The following is a 17,906-nucleotide window of genomic DNA, read 5'->3' on the forward strand; positions in this document are numbered from 1 at the left end:
GCAAGGGGAGGCTGAGGACTGGGAAGCCCTGGAGAGCTCTTGGAGGCATGCAGAGAGCGCCGCTGGTCCAGGTATTTGCTCCCATTTCAAGTCCCACACTCCTCCTTCCCCCCCTTCTTGACCTGCTTTGAGGGGTGGTGCAGAGGGGGTAGGAAAGAGTAGACCCAGGGCTTTATTTCATCACGAGGCACTCCAGAAGTGTAGGGAAAGACTGAAGTGTGTGCATATAAAGTCCAGTGGTGCTCACACAGGCACCACGAGGTTGGGACAGTATTTCTGTGTTTAACACCTGCCCCCTTCCCCGTCCCTCTCCCCAGCAGCATGCTCACTGAAGGACCTAGCAGATTCTGTCCTGTTGGTAGTTAACTTAGCATTAGGGCTTCTGGAAATGCCAGAAATAATCCTCAGGGTACATGAAAGTCTTGATCTGGTGATGTTGCTGTGCATCTCTAAAACCGGTCTCAAGGGTGAATATTACTGTGGCACTACAGGGTCTAAGTGAGATTTCAAGGAGTGTGCTGAGGTTGGGCAGCAAGGCAGAGAGGTAACTTAACCCTTTTGCAAAAGTCGCTGTTGTTTGCTCATGGTGTTTGCTCAGGGACACAACAGAAGTAGGCTTGAGCTCCATCAGCACAGTGTTAGAAAATGCCAGCTGCTTGCTTTAGAAGAAAGGGAAAAGGCAAACATGTCTGGGCCTGATGCTTCTCACGCTCGCAGACACTAGCAGGAAACAAATTCAGTGATGTGACTGGGATTATATTGTTGCAAAGTTGCTATTTTGTGGACCCTCTGGTGGGCGACTGAAGGGTTGATAGTCTTAATCATCCACCCATACCCACAGAGAACGCTGGTGTAAGGACAGAGGGAGGTCTGGCTGCACCCTTCTTATCAAAGGAAAGCTACTTGGATGGTGCTGGTGCCCTGTCACCAGATGTAGGCCGCTCTCCTGAAGTGGGGAGCCAAGAAGAGTATCCTGGAACAATATAGCTGCCCTGGCCCCATAGAGATGTGCCTAATCCAGTGCTAAGGGAGGAAACAACGTTTTTGCCAAATGTCTGATCTAATGTTCTGGTTAATCCATGCCTAAGATTCCTTGGACAGAAAACCCTTGGTTCATGGATGTAGGCTAACCTTTTGGGGTCCAGTTCTTTTTCACTCAAATCAACGGCAATTTGGCCATTTCCATCCATAGAAACAGGGTCATACCCTTTGTATTCCACGTCAGCTGAAATCAAAATGATGCATGACTATATAGCTGGCAGAGTTTAAAGCAACAAAAAAGAAATACAGGTGATCCAGAAATCTAATAGACAAACAGTCATCTGCAATATGTTTTAGGGAAATAAGACAATTTCCCTCTTCACTATTAACAGTACTGCTCTGGTTCCCACTAGGTCTGCTTATGGGACCGTTCATTTTGCTCCTTTAACAGGAGTTTGTATAAAATTGAGGTGCTTTATACAGTACTTCTGCAGAATGAAGAGCACACTTCGCTAGATAAAAACTGTTGCATAAAAGCCCAGCAATCATAAGACTTGGCCACTTCCTATTCCATTCCAGTGTTTGTGGAAATCACTTATTCCAGATTACCAACATATTGATTCAGCTGTAGTACCCCAGGGGGAAAAAGCTGGAAATCTGAAAGATCTCCATACCTATCCATTAACTGTTTCATACTAAGTAGCACAAGAAGTGCCGTTTGTTCTGCAGATGTGTGTGATTCTGCCTCTTCATCTTCATCTGAAATACAACATCCCTCACCCTTGTTCTCCTGGTACCAAGCGCAGACCCAAAGCTGGTGATTGTTTTGCTTGTGATGAGTCACGAGGAAGAACCTGGGACACTCTGTGGCCAGAATATCAAGCTGGGTGTCCTTCACTGCTCCTGGTTGTTTGCAATGCAAATGGGAGGCTTTGACTCACATAGTGCCATATCCATGGTAACCAAATGAAGACAAGTTTGCATTACTTCCTTAGCAAAGTGTAATCCTTCCCCTGGTACATGTGCCAAAGAGCCACACAGAGTTAAAAGGATAGCAATATATTTCTTGGAAACAGAAGACTCCAAAGCAACTTCTGGGTTTTTCTTTCTTTTTTTTATTTTTTTGCTGTTTCAGTTATCATTGCCCTCACTCCTCCGCTCTCCCATTCCCAGCCTGTCTTTTTCTGGCATTCCCATTGTTGAAAACTAGACTAGTCCTGATTTCTGCTTTCCCTTTGCTCAGAGGCTAAGCAAACAATCATCCCTCCGAACCGTCAACTTAAACACCACTTCTTGGCAAACAGCCTTTCCTTGCCCTTCATGATATCTCTGAAAAAACCACAAATAATAGGGGTGGAAACCCAAGCCAAGAACAACCAGTTCTTGTCCTCCAGTTTTTCAGACTTTGGATCTATGACAGAGCGGAGGCACAGATGCACCAGCCTGAAACTATTCCATTTTATTAACAGCTGGATCAAGCCTTACAGGTTGGAGCTTATAATTTTTTTGCATTGTAGTCACTAAAAATTTTGGAAAGCCTTTTTTTCAACACTTCTGATCTGTAAGATACAATATGAGAAATAATAATGTGTTTTAATTTCTGGTTTTAATTCCAGTTAAAAGAGCTTAGTTCTAAATTTAAGGACCTTTGATTTTTTCATAGACTGTCTCTTTTGACCAGTCAGAGGATCTTTTTTTAGCAAAGAGACCAGGCTTAAACTGAGTGTACCTCAAAATTACTGCTGTTGTTAGTTTTCACTGTTGTTGTTTTGTTTCCTTGCTTGTGAAAACCTGTGCACTGAATTTATGCATTTTTCCTTATGTATCTGAAAGGCTTAAAATACAACTCTTTCTCTCTCCCTTCAGCACAATCTTATGCTGTTTCAAACGGAAACAGCTTTAGCTATTGTTATTTAGCGTTATCTGTTATGTTTCTTCTCAATTAAGAGTGAGATCAAATAGTGATTAAAATGCAACATGATGATACCATCAGCTTCCAATTTGGTTGTTCACAGTGAACAACACTGATTGTCTCAACCAGCCCTAGGACTTCTACTTTGAAAAGAAGCAGAACAAGCTGATACTGTGGCCTCTGAGCAGGAATTTTGCTAAAGGCTTCACACAGACAGAAACCTACCCAGATTTATATTTACCCATGTATGAGAAGGCTTGAAGTGTTATTACAAGTTTTCGCTGACTGGTGAGCTTCCAGAAAAGCTTCATTTCCTGGAGTCGCTTCACTTGTGAGTTTTCACATGGATGTTCCAGAGGTGCTTTAAATATCAAATCAAGTGTCCTTCATTTCTTTCAGTGTGAATGGCAGGCATGCTGAAGAGACAAAAACAATTGCTATCTTCCTGCAGTAGCTAGGAGTTCAGTGTGCTTAACCACTTGCAGGTCAATGGGCAGGGAAAGGGGACCTCAAATTCATTTAGCTACATGAAGTCAGGGGCTAAATTGAAGACTGAAAAGGTTTTTGCCATCTCCTTTCACTTCTAGTAAGACAGAGAGAAAACAGAAGTCCTCAGTCTTCAAGCAGTGATTTGTCCCAGTAAATGACAAGTGAAAAGCCTGAATACTACAGACCAGAAATTATGATTTTTCCTGCTTGAGGGTGCTGTGCTAGCTGCATCTTTCTTCTTGTTTACTGGAGCAGAGATGGGTAGATAGATACCATAAGCTTTGTCCCTAGTGGAACTGCCATAAAAGGCGTGGCTAAGCCAGAATGCCAAACTCAACTGTGTCACATACATGACTCCACAGTCATAGTGTGAAGGATCTTCTTTGTTGTTTTCTTCACATTCTTTTCTTTTTTTAATGGTTACCCAAATGCAGTGATTGATTCAGAAACTATATACATGTGACTTCATAGAGTTCGTAATAGAAAATCTTCTCACCCTAGTTATGGGATCTGAAAAAAAGCATTCCCTTTTTTTCCTCCATTCTGTATTACAAAAGCACACTTAGTGTTCTGCTGTCACGCCGAAACAGCCTGGTCACCGTAAACATGATTGAATGCTTTTCTGAATGAAATGGCATGTCTTGGGAATTTACAAGACTTCCGAATATGAAGTATCTGAGATTTGCTGCTACCTCCTGATTCATATCTGTATAACTACAAGTTAGTTGCACATTTCTCAATATTAAAGTTAACTGTGCACTGTCTACTCAAGGATTGGTGCACCTGGATACGGAGATGTTTGCATTCATAAACATCTAAAGAAAGTGGATAAATATTAACCAAGTGTGATTGAGTAATCAGTTGACAAATGGAAAGGGAAGAGTAATATTAACAGCGCTATCCAGTAGGTATCATACAGTGTGAGGAATATGGTGTGAAGCTGATGGAGTTCAAGATCCTGTTTCAGTGAAACAAACACACTTTACTGTAGTTGGTGACAAGGAGAATGGTTCTGTTAAATGCTGGCAACCGAAGTGAGACAAATCTGTCTGGGAACCTGCCATAAACTGTTTATGTGTTTTTCAGTTTTTAGAAACTTCTCATTTCTTGCATTCTGTAGTAAAGAGTTGGTATAAATTTCTCTGTGATGCGGAGTCCTCAGTTTCTACCTTGAAACATCCTTGGAGGGGAGAGGGAGAGAAAAAAAAAGAGATTTCCAAGATGTTCTCAGTGTGTTATCAAATGAACAAAACACACAGAACATGGAAACCAGCCAGTCATTCATTCCATCGACAGATTTGCAGAGCTAAATTTGCTTCTGGAGAGCAGTTAGAAATTAAAACACACAGATGATGAGTGGTGCTGGCACCCAAACTGTGATCAAGAGGACACTCTTGTCTGAAAAGATGTACCCTATCAGATTAGTCATTATGTGTTAATTAATTTGAAATCAAAAGGATGTCTTCTGCTGTCTGTGCACAGGAAATTAATGGTGATAGCACTAATTAAATGTAATGGAAGTTACCTCTGTAATTCCCACATCTGGGGCCAAACTCTTTATTGCCCTTCATGTTGTGTCATTTACAGTGCAGTCCCATTGTAGCATCTTACCCCCATTGTGCCCTGCTGTAAATGGCTGTGCAAGTCATCAGGCAATGGAGAACCAGACTGGTGGATTACTCAGATGGGAAATGAGTTAATTTCAATTAGGTTAGCTCTAAACCTTGACTTCTAATCCTAAGAAGGTGTGTCACTGCATCTTCTCTGGTGTGAGTCATCCTAACATGAAAAAATGGTCCCTCTGCCTCACTCTGCCCCTTTACTCCCCCAAAACACTACTGTTCTTTCTTTGACCTTCAGCTGCCTGAGGATTTCTAGTGGGAACTTCTCTGACAGATGGGAGGCTCCATTTCCTTGCCATATTTTTCTCTGACCAAATGCAGCTACAGTTATTTTCTCACCATTCTGGTGTGACTGAGATGCTCAGGCTGAAAGGAATGGGAGAGGCCACAGCAAGCAGACAAGACTCTGGACTCTCTCTGCCAAAGGACTCGGGAACATGGTTCCTGCTATATGTCCCATCCTCTTTACAAAGGAGATTGCTGACCTGTTGTTTCAGTCTTTTACTTACGGCTTTCTATTAGTCTCCAGGTCTCCTAAAAGGCAACAGTAGAAAAGGCAACAGTGGAAAAGAAACCTGTGGGTGTACCAACCCTGTTATGCAATGACAAATGACTAACTGCAACTAAAAATCTGAGTTATTTCAAAGGATGTCAAGTATCCTGGTTTCTTTTACCTGCAAGTGTTGACAAAAGGCACAGCAAAGCAATTTTTTTCCCACCTTGGTCATTGGTAGTTTTCGCTCTGGCATCACATCTGGGCTGTTGTATGTGACTACGGCAGACCTAGACATTGCTCCTTCAGGTTTTCAAACCAGGAGAGTCATAAAGCCACTTCTCTGTAGCTGCAGTTCACCTTGCAGGATGGGCGTTTTGCTCAGGAGGTGGTGGCAGTGCCCCAGGTGATGCAGATCAAGTGTTCTCAGCAAAGCGAAGTGGAGACAAATCTGCAGTGTCTGCTGAGCTGTGCCTTCCTTGTACTAATACTCTCTGAGTCAGACAAAAAGCCTCCCAAATTCACTAAATAAAGCAGCATTTAGTAGGTGTTCGCTTTCATCGCCACATCCACTGATACTGAACTACGTAAGCTGCTTTTGTGGGGCTTAATCCGTTTTTCTCTCTGAATGTCTTTGACCCAGCCTGGCTTCTCTCTGTCATCGCAGGCACCCTGTTCCACTCACCCCTTCTCATCACCTGAGGAACAACCCTGCCTTCATGTGATTAATAATTACATTGATGGCTGTGAGAGCATTGCCTTACTGGTTTGCTGGAGCACTTTTCAAAGTCTGAGGGATAGCAGCTGGAGAGCTATGTCAGTGGCATGTACCAAGCCGAGTTTTTGTTGCAAACGCATCTGAAAATGTGAGAAAAAAATAATTTCTGAATGATATGGGAATTAATAGGGATCAAGATACTCCAGCACTAGTCATGTCCAAGGACTTTAAATTTTCTGTTGTAGTGGCACTGGAAAGAAAAACAAGAGCACATTATTGCACTGATTAATGTACAAGTTCCTGCTGGCCAAAAATCTTACAATTCAAATGGATACCGCTGGAAAGAGGCAGTATTATTATGTTTGCGTTGCACACAGGAAACAGAGGTGCAAAAGAAAGAGGACACTTGCCCATTCAAGAAGGCACCCGTGTTTCTGTAGTACCAGCCCAAGGGATTTAGCCTCTAAAGGTAGCACCCCACCATATAATCAACAATAGAGCTCTCTATTGACTGAAAGGCTCTAAAAACTGCTGCTGATGCTTTAGGATAAGAAAGGGCAGGGGATCTTTTTCTTTGGCTTTCAGACTTGCTTTGAGAGATGGCATCAGATCCAGGCCAATGGATTGGCCATAGATTGGAGATGGACAAGAGAGGGATTTTGTTGTGCAGCAGAGCATCATGGGCGTACCTAGACAAAGACTCTCCACTGGTAAAAGTGGTAGACCACCACTGCTTGGTAAGACTGTGAAAAAGGATTCTGCAGATTCTCAGCATCCCTTGGTGACTGAAGGCAAGGTCAAGGTTTTTTTTTCTGTACTAGTGTGCTTGCACTGGTGACCAGCACTTGTACTTTGCTCTTAGTCACTAACTCCATTTTCATTCTCAATCTTTTGTTCATGTCCACAGAGGTTCTGATGGAATCTGTGCACCTGTTTGTCTTTTCTATTGAGATGTTAAATTTGCACAAATCCATTTTTTCCCCAGGTCAGTTTAGAAGTGTCAAGTACTTAAATCGATACTCAGTGTAACACTTGTGGTTGCGGTTTGCCTCCTTTCTCTTCATTAGATGAGGAAAAATCACCATGTGTTGCAAAATCTGATCTTGCTTTCATCAAAATTTCACCTTTGTTCTACTGTTCTCGCTTCTGGCTGGGTAAATGTGCCACTTGTCAGAGTACCTCACCTAACCCCTGGGATCATCTCGCGAGCTGTCGCAGAGCTCTGTATTTAGTCCAAGGCTAGTCTGCTTCTTCAGTCTGTGGAGGAAAGCACCTCTGAAGAGCTCCTTGTCTCTTCCTCCAAATACAGCTGAACTGCCATAGAGGTGCCTTACTCTTTGCATTGACCATAAAGGGAACCTAAAACACTGGTTTAGAGGAAACAAGCTCGTTTGCTTAATCTTCAGTCAATGGTTAGAGCTAGGCAGAGATTGACAGTCTTAAACCAACTCTGTTGCTCTGTAGTGTAACAAAAACCAGAGTGACCTTGCAAATCCACATACACTGTATTCTACACATCAAAACTAGATCTGTAAAGACTTCTGATTGCTGCAGTCTTTCCATGTCTTTTCACTGTGTTAATGAAAGTTGGCACCATCGAATCATGGTAATGCAATGAAAATGCCTTCCCCTTTATCTTATGTCCAACTGAGCTATGTTGTAGATCAACACTTCCCTCCCTTCTCTGTCACAGAGAGCAAGGCAGCCCATTAAACTGATGATCTCAGTGGCTTTGGTTGAACCTGAAGGAGAAAAGAAGCCTGCCCATAGGATTTTTCAGCAATGAGCTGAATACCTCTGAGCCATCTTTGCTTACCTTCCAGTTGAAAAACTGAATGGAAAGTCTTGAGAGCTGGGGTCTGTTCCTGGTTCCACTGCAGGCTTCCTGGTGGCCCAGGCGTGGATTCTCTGTCCCATTCCAAGCTACGCAGGAACTGTGCATTGGGATGCATTCATGCAGAATCAGAAGAGCTGGTTTTGCATTTTCATTAGGACTGCTAGATACTTCCAAGAATATGGGTGACTGGCAGATAATAGAGACATACAAAGAATTCAGGATTTTATTTTGCTTTCCAAATTCAGTTAAAAAAACCCCTCAGATTAGTAACAGAGATTACTAGGTGATTCTCCCAATGTTTCTTATGCATTCCAGGATTCCTCAACAGTGAAGCCATACAATGACGTGGTTAATTGCTATAAACTGATCCAGTAATACTTTATCTAAGTGCTCTACTTTTACTTTTTAGAAGACTATAGAGAACAAAATATTCATCACTGATTGAATTCTTGTGTTGTTGGTTTGGATCACAATATTACTTAATTATTTGGTGCCTGATTTCTCCAATAGGGAATACAAAGTCTGCAATATTGAAGTCTTCTCCAGGAAAACTGTGACCCCTGAAAATTCAGAACAAAGTATTTGCTTTGGTTGATTTCAACGAAAGAATGAGCTTTTTATTTTGTTGAACTACATCAAAATACTCTTTCACAACTATTCAGCCTGAAATGACATGTCTTGCTTATGACCCAGTGCCTCATGAGTTATGTATCTCAGTGCTCTGTTCAGATCCACAACATTCTTTGAAGGCTACAATTTCCCATCATGTTATCTGGGTAGCTTTCTGATCAAGCTGTCTGCTACATCATGGGAATTTTACAATGCTGAGTGCCCAATAATTTATGGCGCAAACTGTGGTTACACATACCTACAACTCTGTGAGGCAATATTTGGTTTGAGGCAGGGTTGTACCAGAGCAGCATACAAAAAAGACACAGTCTTAGGAATGATATTTGGAGGTATTGTGAGGAGCAATAAAGAACAGTAACCTTATGTAACAGCCATAGCGACATTTTCCAGTGGCAGGGTAAGGTGAAGCCAGCCAAACTCATGTATTGCAGGGCTGGCTATTATTACTGGTGTCATTAATAATTACAGTGTCACCATGCAGACACAGATCAGCTAAGTGCATTTTATGTGATGCACTGGAAAAGCTTTTGTTACCATTCCTCACACTCCTGCCCTAGAAAAGATTATTTAATTAGACCTTTAGTAAAATTTAAGTTCGGAAGTGAGAGACTTCCCTCATGCAGAATGCTGAAATTTCCTCGTCTTAAGCACAAACACAAGATTTGAATCTCAACACAGAACAGAGGCCGACTTACGTTGAGGAGCAAGTAGGTAGTGTTCACAGGCAGAAAAGAAGATGAACCTATGGCTCTGTTTTTCTACCAACCATCCCCACTCAGTTTGTCCATGCTCGGAGTGCCCTATGCTGTGTCTGCCCATCGAGCTGCCTCCCTGACCCCGTCTCTTCTCAGGAAAGAGCAGTTGTTCTTTTGGGTGTCTAATTCCTTTGTCTTTTTTTAACGGTTTTTATCTTACAGTCTATCTACAAATGGGGATAAGCCCCAAGGCCAAGGGCAGGCAGGTAAGAGAGAACATCATATGTCATTTCTAATAAGGACTGCTTAGCTCCAAAATATCAAACACCCCAGACCTCTGAGGTGCGTGTTGTTGGGAAAAGCTGACATTCATGGATAAGCTGTATATTTTTTCTTCTGTTTGGAGCCATAACGAGAAGATTCTCATGTGAGGTCTTCAAAAGAAAAGTCTTAGGTTCCACTGGCATAAATTTATTTTCTTCTATTTGAAGGAGTGGAGGTTTCTAGGATGGATTTGCACAGTGGTCTGGAAGTTACAGTACGAGAGTTTCAAGTGATGGAAATTCTGCCTGACCTGACTGCAGAACATCTTGCTTGTTCTTACCTACTTTTGTGATCTGGCGAATGTAGTGAATTCAGAGATCTTTTTTTTTCAGGAGAGGAGCCAGAAGGTCAGCTCACCTCACAGCTCCTCATATATTCCAAATTTTTAGTGTTTTTGGAAGCCCAAAATATTATTTATCAGTGCTTCCATATCTACACTTCTTGTTTATTGGGTTCACAAGTAAAACATGCAGTTCAACAGTATGTCTTTTTAATCTTGTCTTCTGTTAATCAGAGATTACTGGGGCTAAAATGCCTTGTCTTCCCTCAAGTATAACAGGCCACAATTTGCTTAGCAAAATATATTATTCATAAGCAAAGATATACTTAGATGTGCAGGCAATAGAGCACCAATTAGCACTACAGTTGGTTTACGAAGTATTTTTTGTTTGTTTGTTTGTTTTCATAAGGTTTTCTGACAGATTTCTAAAGGGCATTATTTCCCCCAAAGTATCTTCCAGTTTGATAATGAGATTCAGCATTTCTTGTCTCAGGAAAAAAACACTTGCACAGATCAGGAAATGTAAATACTGTACCCTCCCCATTACTATTTCTGTGACCTCTTAAATATGGAGAAAATAAACTCTAATATTTCAAAATGTCAATCTCTCTAATGAGGAACTTCTCACAAGAGTCTTCTCATTAGAGAAAGAAGTGGAGACTAACCATGAGTGAAATGGCCCCCGTTGCACTACCCGGAGGTGCAAAGTTTCTCCAAGCCAATAGGTGGACACTGGCTCCTGAGCAGTTTGCTGTCACTTAAAGGGTTGGATGGCTTAGCCTTGGTAGCGGTACATTGACATGTTCTTGATCCACAGCAATACAGGACAATTCAACGTACTTCAGTCTACAACAAAAGATACTTACGGTGTCACTCCCTGTGTTTGCCTGGTTTGAGAGTACAGCCACACTAGCTACTACCTCTTACCCAGCTTGCAGTAACCTATCAAGTACTGCTCATTTGTTTTTTTGGTGACCTGCTACTTCCTACATCTACAAACACCGGGTTTCTCATCATTAAATTATTGAAGTAACACCCTGACCAGTGTTTCACAGTGCTAGCTTTTTAATTTGGCAGCACTTGTGTTCTTTCAATCCCGACAATATGAGAGGCCGAGGAAATCACAGCAGCAGCCAGTTTGTGGTAGTATGTTCTGTTACAAAGAGGAGTGCCTACGTGCTGCTAGGGAAAAATTGTATTAACTCTCACTTTCGGATTTTGTTTTTTACATTCTTAAGCATTTTTATAGTGAATCTACAGCTTCTGTTGGCATGTGAGTAGGAAATGGTATACAAGAAGTAGCTGATTCTTACTCAACTTATGCTCAGTTTACTGCTAGAAAGTCTGGCTTATGTAACCACAGCAAATTACAGGATGTCGGTAACCTTTATGCTCTCAATTTGGATGGATACCCTTGCACTGAGTGAGCCAGAAGGAACTTGTTTTAGAATTTACGAACAGAAGAATTATCCAGTAGAGAACGTGAAAGGATGTTTTCTTCTTCCTTATTGACCCAATTTTGTTAAATAGAAAAGAAAACTTTAAAAGTTAGACAAAAAAATATTCACCTTATGGAATGCAGAAGGATATCTACTGTGATCTTAGGCAAAGCTTTTCAGAGGATCTACCCCAGCTTTCAGAGGATCAAGAAGTGTGTTATTTCAGTTTTAGGAGGGTAAGTGACAACTACAGGCACTGTGTGTTTGCATCGAACTCACTCCCACCTCATCACTGTGAAATGATGAAATGTACACTTTACAGCTTAGAGGTATAGCACAGGTGGAGTCCAGTAAACAATATTAGCAGTTGTGGACAAATATTTCCTCCTCCAGAAACTCTTGCAATTGACCTGCAACTGCCTCACTCCTCTCAAACACGTTTTGAGCATGATGCAAAGCCCAGAGAAATCAACGGTAAAATACTTGCAACACTCGGGTGAATAGCGCCGGAAAAACTGTTATACACAAAAAAAAAAAGTTGTACCAGCATGTGCTGGAATGAGCAATTAAAATAATATATTTTAATTGTATTTTTTTACCAAAAAGGCAGGGATTAGAAGTAATTTTCGTCATATTTGCTTCATGTATGTCTTCAACTGCTCTGCAGCAGATGGTGGAACCCAATTCTTAGTGCTTACTTCTAAACAGCTGGGGCTTAGAGTCTCCTGCTACTGGTTTATGCAATGTAAAGGCACCTATTTTCCCCTTCTTTTTGACATATAGTGCATTTCTTTGTGACTAACATATACCGTGAGCTGAGATTCCCACAATGGTATTGTTCTGCAACTTTGCCACTCGGGCTAAAATGTTTCCTTAGAGAATGCAATCACTCTTTTGGTCTTTTCTCCAGTTTGACATGTTTCTATTTTGAGGGGGAAAAAAAAGGTAAGAAAATAAATTATTTTTGTTTCTTCTTGTTTGCAGTTTCCTTGTCAGTACCAGAAATGGTACAAATGACTGTGCAAAGCTACAGGAGGTAGGTGTCAGACACCGTAAATTCTATTTCTTCATTTTCTTTTTGTCATAAGGGGGAATTTTAGGTGTTTTGTATTTTTTCTTCTCTCAAACTGATTCAAAAATCTATATAACCCTGAAGGCCTGTTGAAGATGTGAGCTGATGGATAACCTGCAATGATAAAAAAAAATTATCAACACAATGGTTCCACGGTATATAAACATTTGCTTCTGATCTTGATAAGTACCTGTAGGTAAAGTTAAGTTTGAATGTAACAAAAACATGCCATCCTACCTACTGAGAAAGACTACCATGCTGCAGGGTGTTCCTTTTGAAGTGAGCAGGCTTTGAGAAGCAGTTATTTCTCTGCAGATTAGCAGGTACAAACACAATGAGAAACAAAGCACAGAATTGTTCTCAGGTGCCACTCCTGCTGCTGCAGCTCATTGTGCCTCATCTCTCCAAAACTTTGTGAAGAGCAATTATATGTTTTGAAGTAGGTGGCTAGAGAAACCGTGCTCCCTAAAGGTTCCCCAAAGATTCACCATCTGTCAAAAGTGAGCCATTCTACCACCTTTATAATTAGCATTTACTGATACCTCACACCTACGTTCTCACACCTACTGTAACATACTGTTCTTGAGAATAAGCGTATTGCCACACTCTTGTGCCGACTCTTCTTCAAAGGCATTGCTATTATGTATCATTATAAACCAAGACAAAATGCAAATGTTTACTCTAGGAAAAAATCATAATGACATCCCAGAGGAGGACATGAGTAAACACATTTCATTGTTGCTTTTTTCCGACCAGGCCCCTGCAAGAGTTTGCAGAGAGTCCGGTTATGTCAAGATGCAAGAGTCTCAGCTCTCCTCACTCGCTCTGTGGTGCACCCCAGAGGTTAGTTATTTCCATGTATTTCCATCTAGTAATACTAGGGATCAACAAATGTGAGTATGATTTTGAATATGCAGTGAAGGTCTTAGTTTGTAAAAGGCATGTCCTCATTTATTCTAACAGGATCTAAATAACCTTCTTAACAGCAGATATCTGATCTCAAATGAATTTGTATGAGTAAAAAACCAAAACCTACCTGAAACTGCAATGGGCTTTGAATCCACGGGAAGGTGATAGGCTGTGAGGTCTTAGGGCAGCTGCAGCATGCCTTTTCTGCAAGACATCTATCTAGAGAGAAGTGAGCCTGCAGAGCTAAGAACCTACACCTTTTATTAATGTTCTTCTTGCTAAGCTACCTAGATTCAATGTTACCAAATTCCTCTCAGGGGAGGAATGTGTATTAATCTCTTAGCAATGTGACCGAAAATGACTACTTTCACTTAAGCAGTAGTCTCCACAAGAGGGGAGAAGAGGAGAATTACTTAATAAAAACAAGACTATATGATAGCTACTGCAAGTGAAAAGTGGTACCAAGACAGTGGTGTAAATAATCCTGATGTTTTCACCACAGCATCACTGAATGCCTGGCACTCTGGGAAAATGATCCAGTGGAGATTCTGCTTGATTTGGGGTTTGGTACAGAAGAACCTGATGTCTGCACTAAAATCCCTCCTCGGTTCCTCAGTGGTGCTTCTGTAGCAAAAGGGATCAACATCCGAGTCTTTTTGGAAGCTCAGAAGCAGCGGATGGACGTTGAGAGGCCAAACCTATATGGTAAGGAGAGACATTTTGGCAAAAGAAGTTGTAGCCATAAATAGCATGGGGACTGAGAGGGTAGGGAAGAAAAAGCTTATGAAAGAAAATACATGATAAAGAGATATGCATTCAGGAGACATCGAGGATCCTCACGTACCCCTTTGTGGCAATGATGCTTCCTAGTGTGACTGAAATACTGTATAGCTCTCCCCAGAGCCGGACTGAATTAAGTGCTGAAGCTATCGGCTTGTGACATTTTAAAACATAACTGCCCATCACCTGTAAGACCTACCCCACCACCAGAGATCTTTGCTGGTGTCACAGAGGCTGCAGAATTGAGCAGGGTCCGTTGCCTCAACCGCTTTGCTGGCAGCACCTTAGTACATAGCCACCATCATTGGTGGTGAGAGACAATATAGTGGATTTTGAATTCAGCGAGGCCAGATATGAACTTGCTTTCCCTTTTCCCCCTTAGTGGGAGCATGACCCCTCTTACTGGGAAACGTGCAGAATAGATGACAAGATCTTAGCTTCCTGTGACTAGAACTGCCAGAGCATGTGCATCAGACCCACAAATCCCTAACTAGAACCTAACAGTTTCATGGTTCAAATATGCCCAAAGATGTAGATGAGGATCGTCTTTTAAGCACAATAAAATTGCACCATTTGAAGCACACAGTCTTGATTTTTATTCATTTAGGTGGTTTTAGTTCTTGTTTTGTGTGTTTTGCAGTTGAGAAATGAATACAAGGTCCTCACCCTAAAGATATGTCTGCATTAAAATAGCATTGTTAATTCACTGGTGTATCACCCATCTGAAAAGTCCAATTTTGACATAATTTCCCCTCATGTTTGCTGCACAGGATAGCCAGATGGTTCTTGAAATCTTCTGTTTACTTAAGACGCTTAGGAAAGCAGGATCTCTCACATAGCCTGTGCATTCCCATTTAGAATTATACCAAGGAAGCAGTATGGATGAAATGAGAATTGAAACAGAAATGTCAGAGCATTGTGGAAAATGTGGGGTTTTTTCTCTCTCTCTCTCTCTTTATAGCAAGCCCTTTACACACATTTCAATATTTACAGCAAACTGACACATCAAACAGGTTTCTCAGCTCTCTCTTTCTTTCTCTCTCACTCTCTGTAACTCCTCTGAGAGAGAAGGGAGAGAGGGTTCAGAGATAATCAGTATGAGTGAATGGCGGATGGAGACCTCGGGGAAGAAGGTAGAGAACTAGGAGAGAATGAGAGCAGAGAAAGAGCCTCTGAGGGAAGGAGTTCGTGCAGTGAAAGCAGGCAGCGGTAAGCCTAGGTGTGAATTTAATTACTCCTCCTGCAGTTATCCTCAATGGGAGCACTCTTAGTACATGTTAATGGCTTATCTGTACGGGGGTGTTGCTGAGAAGTAAGATAAGATTTGAATTTCTGTTTCGGTGGGTGTGATGTCCATCAAAACATATTATCTTGCTTTTGACAGTTTGAGAGGGGGTTTTCACACCATCTGCTCAGGCATCCTAAGTATGTGCCTGGGCTGGGAACATTTAGTCGAGAGAGGTGGGATTCATCCTTCAGAGATACTTACCTCTTCTCTTTTCACTGTCTGCATGTTTCCATATATGCGGTGATTAACCTCAGCCTGGTTCACTGCACCAAATTACAGGCGTTTAGTGAAAGCACCATCTCAAGAAGTTTGATCTGTGTAGAGTCTTTCTGTCTCCATTGCAAGTGGAGAGAGAGGGGCAACCTCTGCAGGTCATCATCCAGCCACCACTTAAAACACCTCTCAGAAGCAGCCAGTCTGTCTCAATGACCATATGGGTCATCTTGCACACGTAGCTTCCTACAGCTGTTTCAGGAGAGAACTTACGGCTAAAGAGGGAGGTATCAGGTTTAGTGTACAAATGCCTGAGGAAAATCCTCAAATTGCAGTTGTTTGAAAACCATTTTTTTCCAATCTTGCCAACCTTAAATTGTCTAATGATTTTGCAGTGAGGTATAGCAAGAAGGAGCAGTGTCAAATTCATGTCTATTAGATTTTAAAATGGATTGCATCTCTACAGCAGGACATAATCTATCTGCCTTCAGTACTAATACTGCACCTAAATTTTCAAAAATCTAATGGCCCAGATCTAAAGCAGAACCCTACATTCTCTGTCATGGCAATGAAGAGAATAGGTGCTTTTGGAGGTCTCCAGAAGAAGACCCAGAAAAAGATCCTTCTCTGGAAATTACGTAGAAGATTCAGGTCTAGACATTCCAGACATGTACTGAACTACTGTTCCCAGAGACCTACTGGATGAATTCAGTTGCTGTCACCCTGTTTGGTTCATTATCACCAAATGATTTCAATGCAAAGACAGTCTGAATCCCTCTCCTATGTCTCTAGCCATGGAAAAGGAAGGAATTGTTCAGTCTGTGTTAGTGAATGCCTGAGAGGTTGTCTCATTACCAATTTACTTTCTCCTATTCTCTGAATCAGCACAGAAATTTAATTCATTTAGTACGACATATGTTACTCTGAAAAAGTGCAGGATAAGGAGAGGGATTATAGTTACAATATGAAAGACAACAAACCTGGAGGAAAAATGGAGAAGAGGGAGGTGAGAGAGATCAAGGACTTCCACAGAAGTGGCCCCTGTCAGCTTTCATATTCCACCCATTTCCTAGTGCAGTCCTTTCCTGTTTCTGTTTGGATCCTCCCTGCTCGTGATGAAAACAGTTTTCTAGGCCTGCTTCATTGCTGATCTGACCTTTTAAAAAGCCTGTGGATACTTACTGAGTTGTCTGTTAATTGTCTCCTTGCTTGGTGCTGGTTCACCAACATTGGCAGAGAGAGTTTTCAAAAGGTTCTGTTCACAAAAATGAGGTGTATTTTCAAAAATGTCAGTCACCTCTTTGGTTTCTCAGCCAGACCCAAAAGAAAAGTTTATCCCCATCAGTCGCCAATGGTGAAAATTTTACTGGGCTCATTAGAAGTGATATTTGACTTCCCAGCTAGAAAAATAAAGTCGCTTGACAGTCAGTAGTTATATGAAGTGAAAAGTAATCATATTTTTGAAAATGTTGATCCCCAGCTTCTTTGAAAACTTCAAGTTTCTGAACACCTTAGTTCAGAAATGTTGAAATGTTTCAATCTGACACTTAATAATAAAAAACCCCACCACATTTCAGTACTGCCTTTCCACACTGCCATATCTAAATCTACTCGGGGTTTGGTGTCTTGTTTCTGTGGATTTTTCCACACTCCTTTCTGTCTGTCTCAGCTGCCACAAGCCCCTCACTGGAGCTGCTGTTCATGTCTCACTCTCCTCTGTGAGATGAGTGTACTAGGTAGACACCATTTCCCATGATACATGGTTGTCTTGTGACCACTGCAGGTCAGCTAGGAGAGAGGAGATAGATGTCAGCTGGTAAATCCACCCCTAGAACAGAAATTAAATGTAAATTGCTACATGCATTCTCTGAAGTACAGCTTTGATTCCAGCAAAGGCAGTATTGCCAAGACTCAAGTTGAAACCATCTAAAAAAGGAAATATTTTAATATATGACAAAAGAGACAATACTGAAATATCATTTTTACTTTTACTGAGAAAAACTGAGCAATTTCAGATGTCATGGTTCTCCCACTGAATATTTTGATTTTTTTCCAAATTCTGCTGTTAGCTGTGGAAAAAAGGTGTTGATTGAAAATTTCTTGCTGGCTGTGGAAATGTTCTGTGTTCCTTCATTCCACTGCAGGCCTACTGAAGACTTTCCAAATCTTTCATGTAGATAACTATGCCAGCCTATGAAATATCAGATTTAAGGAAAGAGGAACA

The 17,906-nt window shown here is 41.4% G+C and overlaps 1 protein-coding gene across 1 annotated transcript in view; it reads left to right on the forward strand.

Moving 5' to 3' along the window:
* Window positions 1-2,389: 2,389 nt before the first annotated feature.
* Window positions 2,390-17,906, forward strand: part of ITPRID1 (ITPR interacting domain containing 1) — a 43,328-nt gene continuing 27,811 nt past the window's right edge. The window contains 4 exon segments of the mRNA XM_075417403.1: window positions 2,390-2,468; window positions 12,405-12,456; window positions 13,249-13,335; window positions 13,904-14,106. Of these exon segments, the coding sequence (XP_075273518.1) occupies window positions 12,425-12,456; window positions 13,249-13,335; window positions 13,904-14,106 (322 nt within the window). The 5' untranslated portion in view covers window positions 2,390-2,468; window positions 12,405-12,424.

The sequence above is a fragment of the Opisthocomus hoazin genome, chromosome 4 (assembly GCF_030867145.1).
Source record: "Opisthocomus hoazin isolate bOpiHoa1 chromosome 4, bOpiHoa1.hap1, whole genome shotgun sequence".
Lineage (NCBI taxonomy): Eukaryota > Metazoa > Chordata > Aves > Opisthocomiformes > Opisthocomidae > Opisthocomus > Opisthocomus hoazin.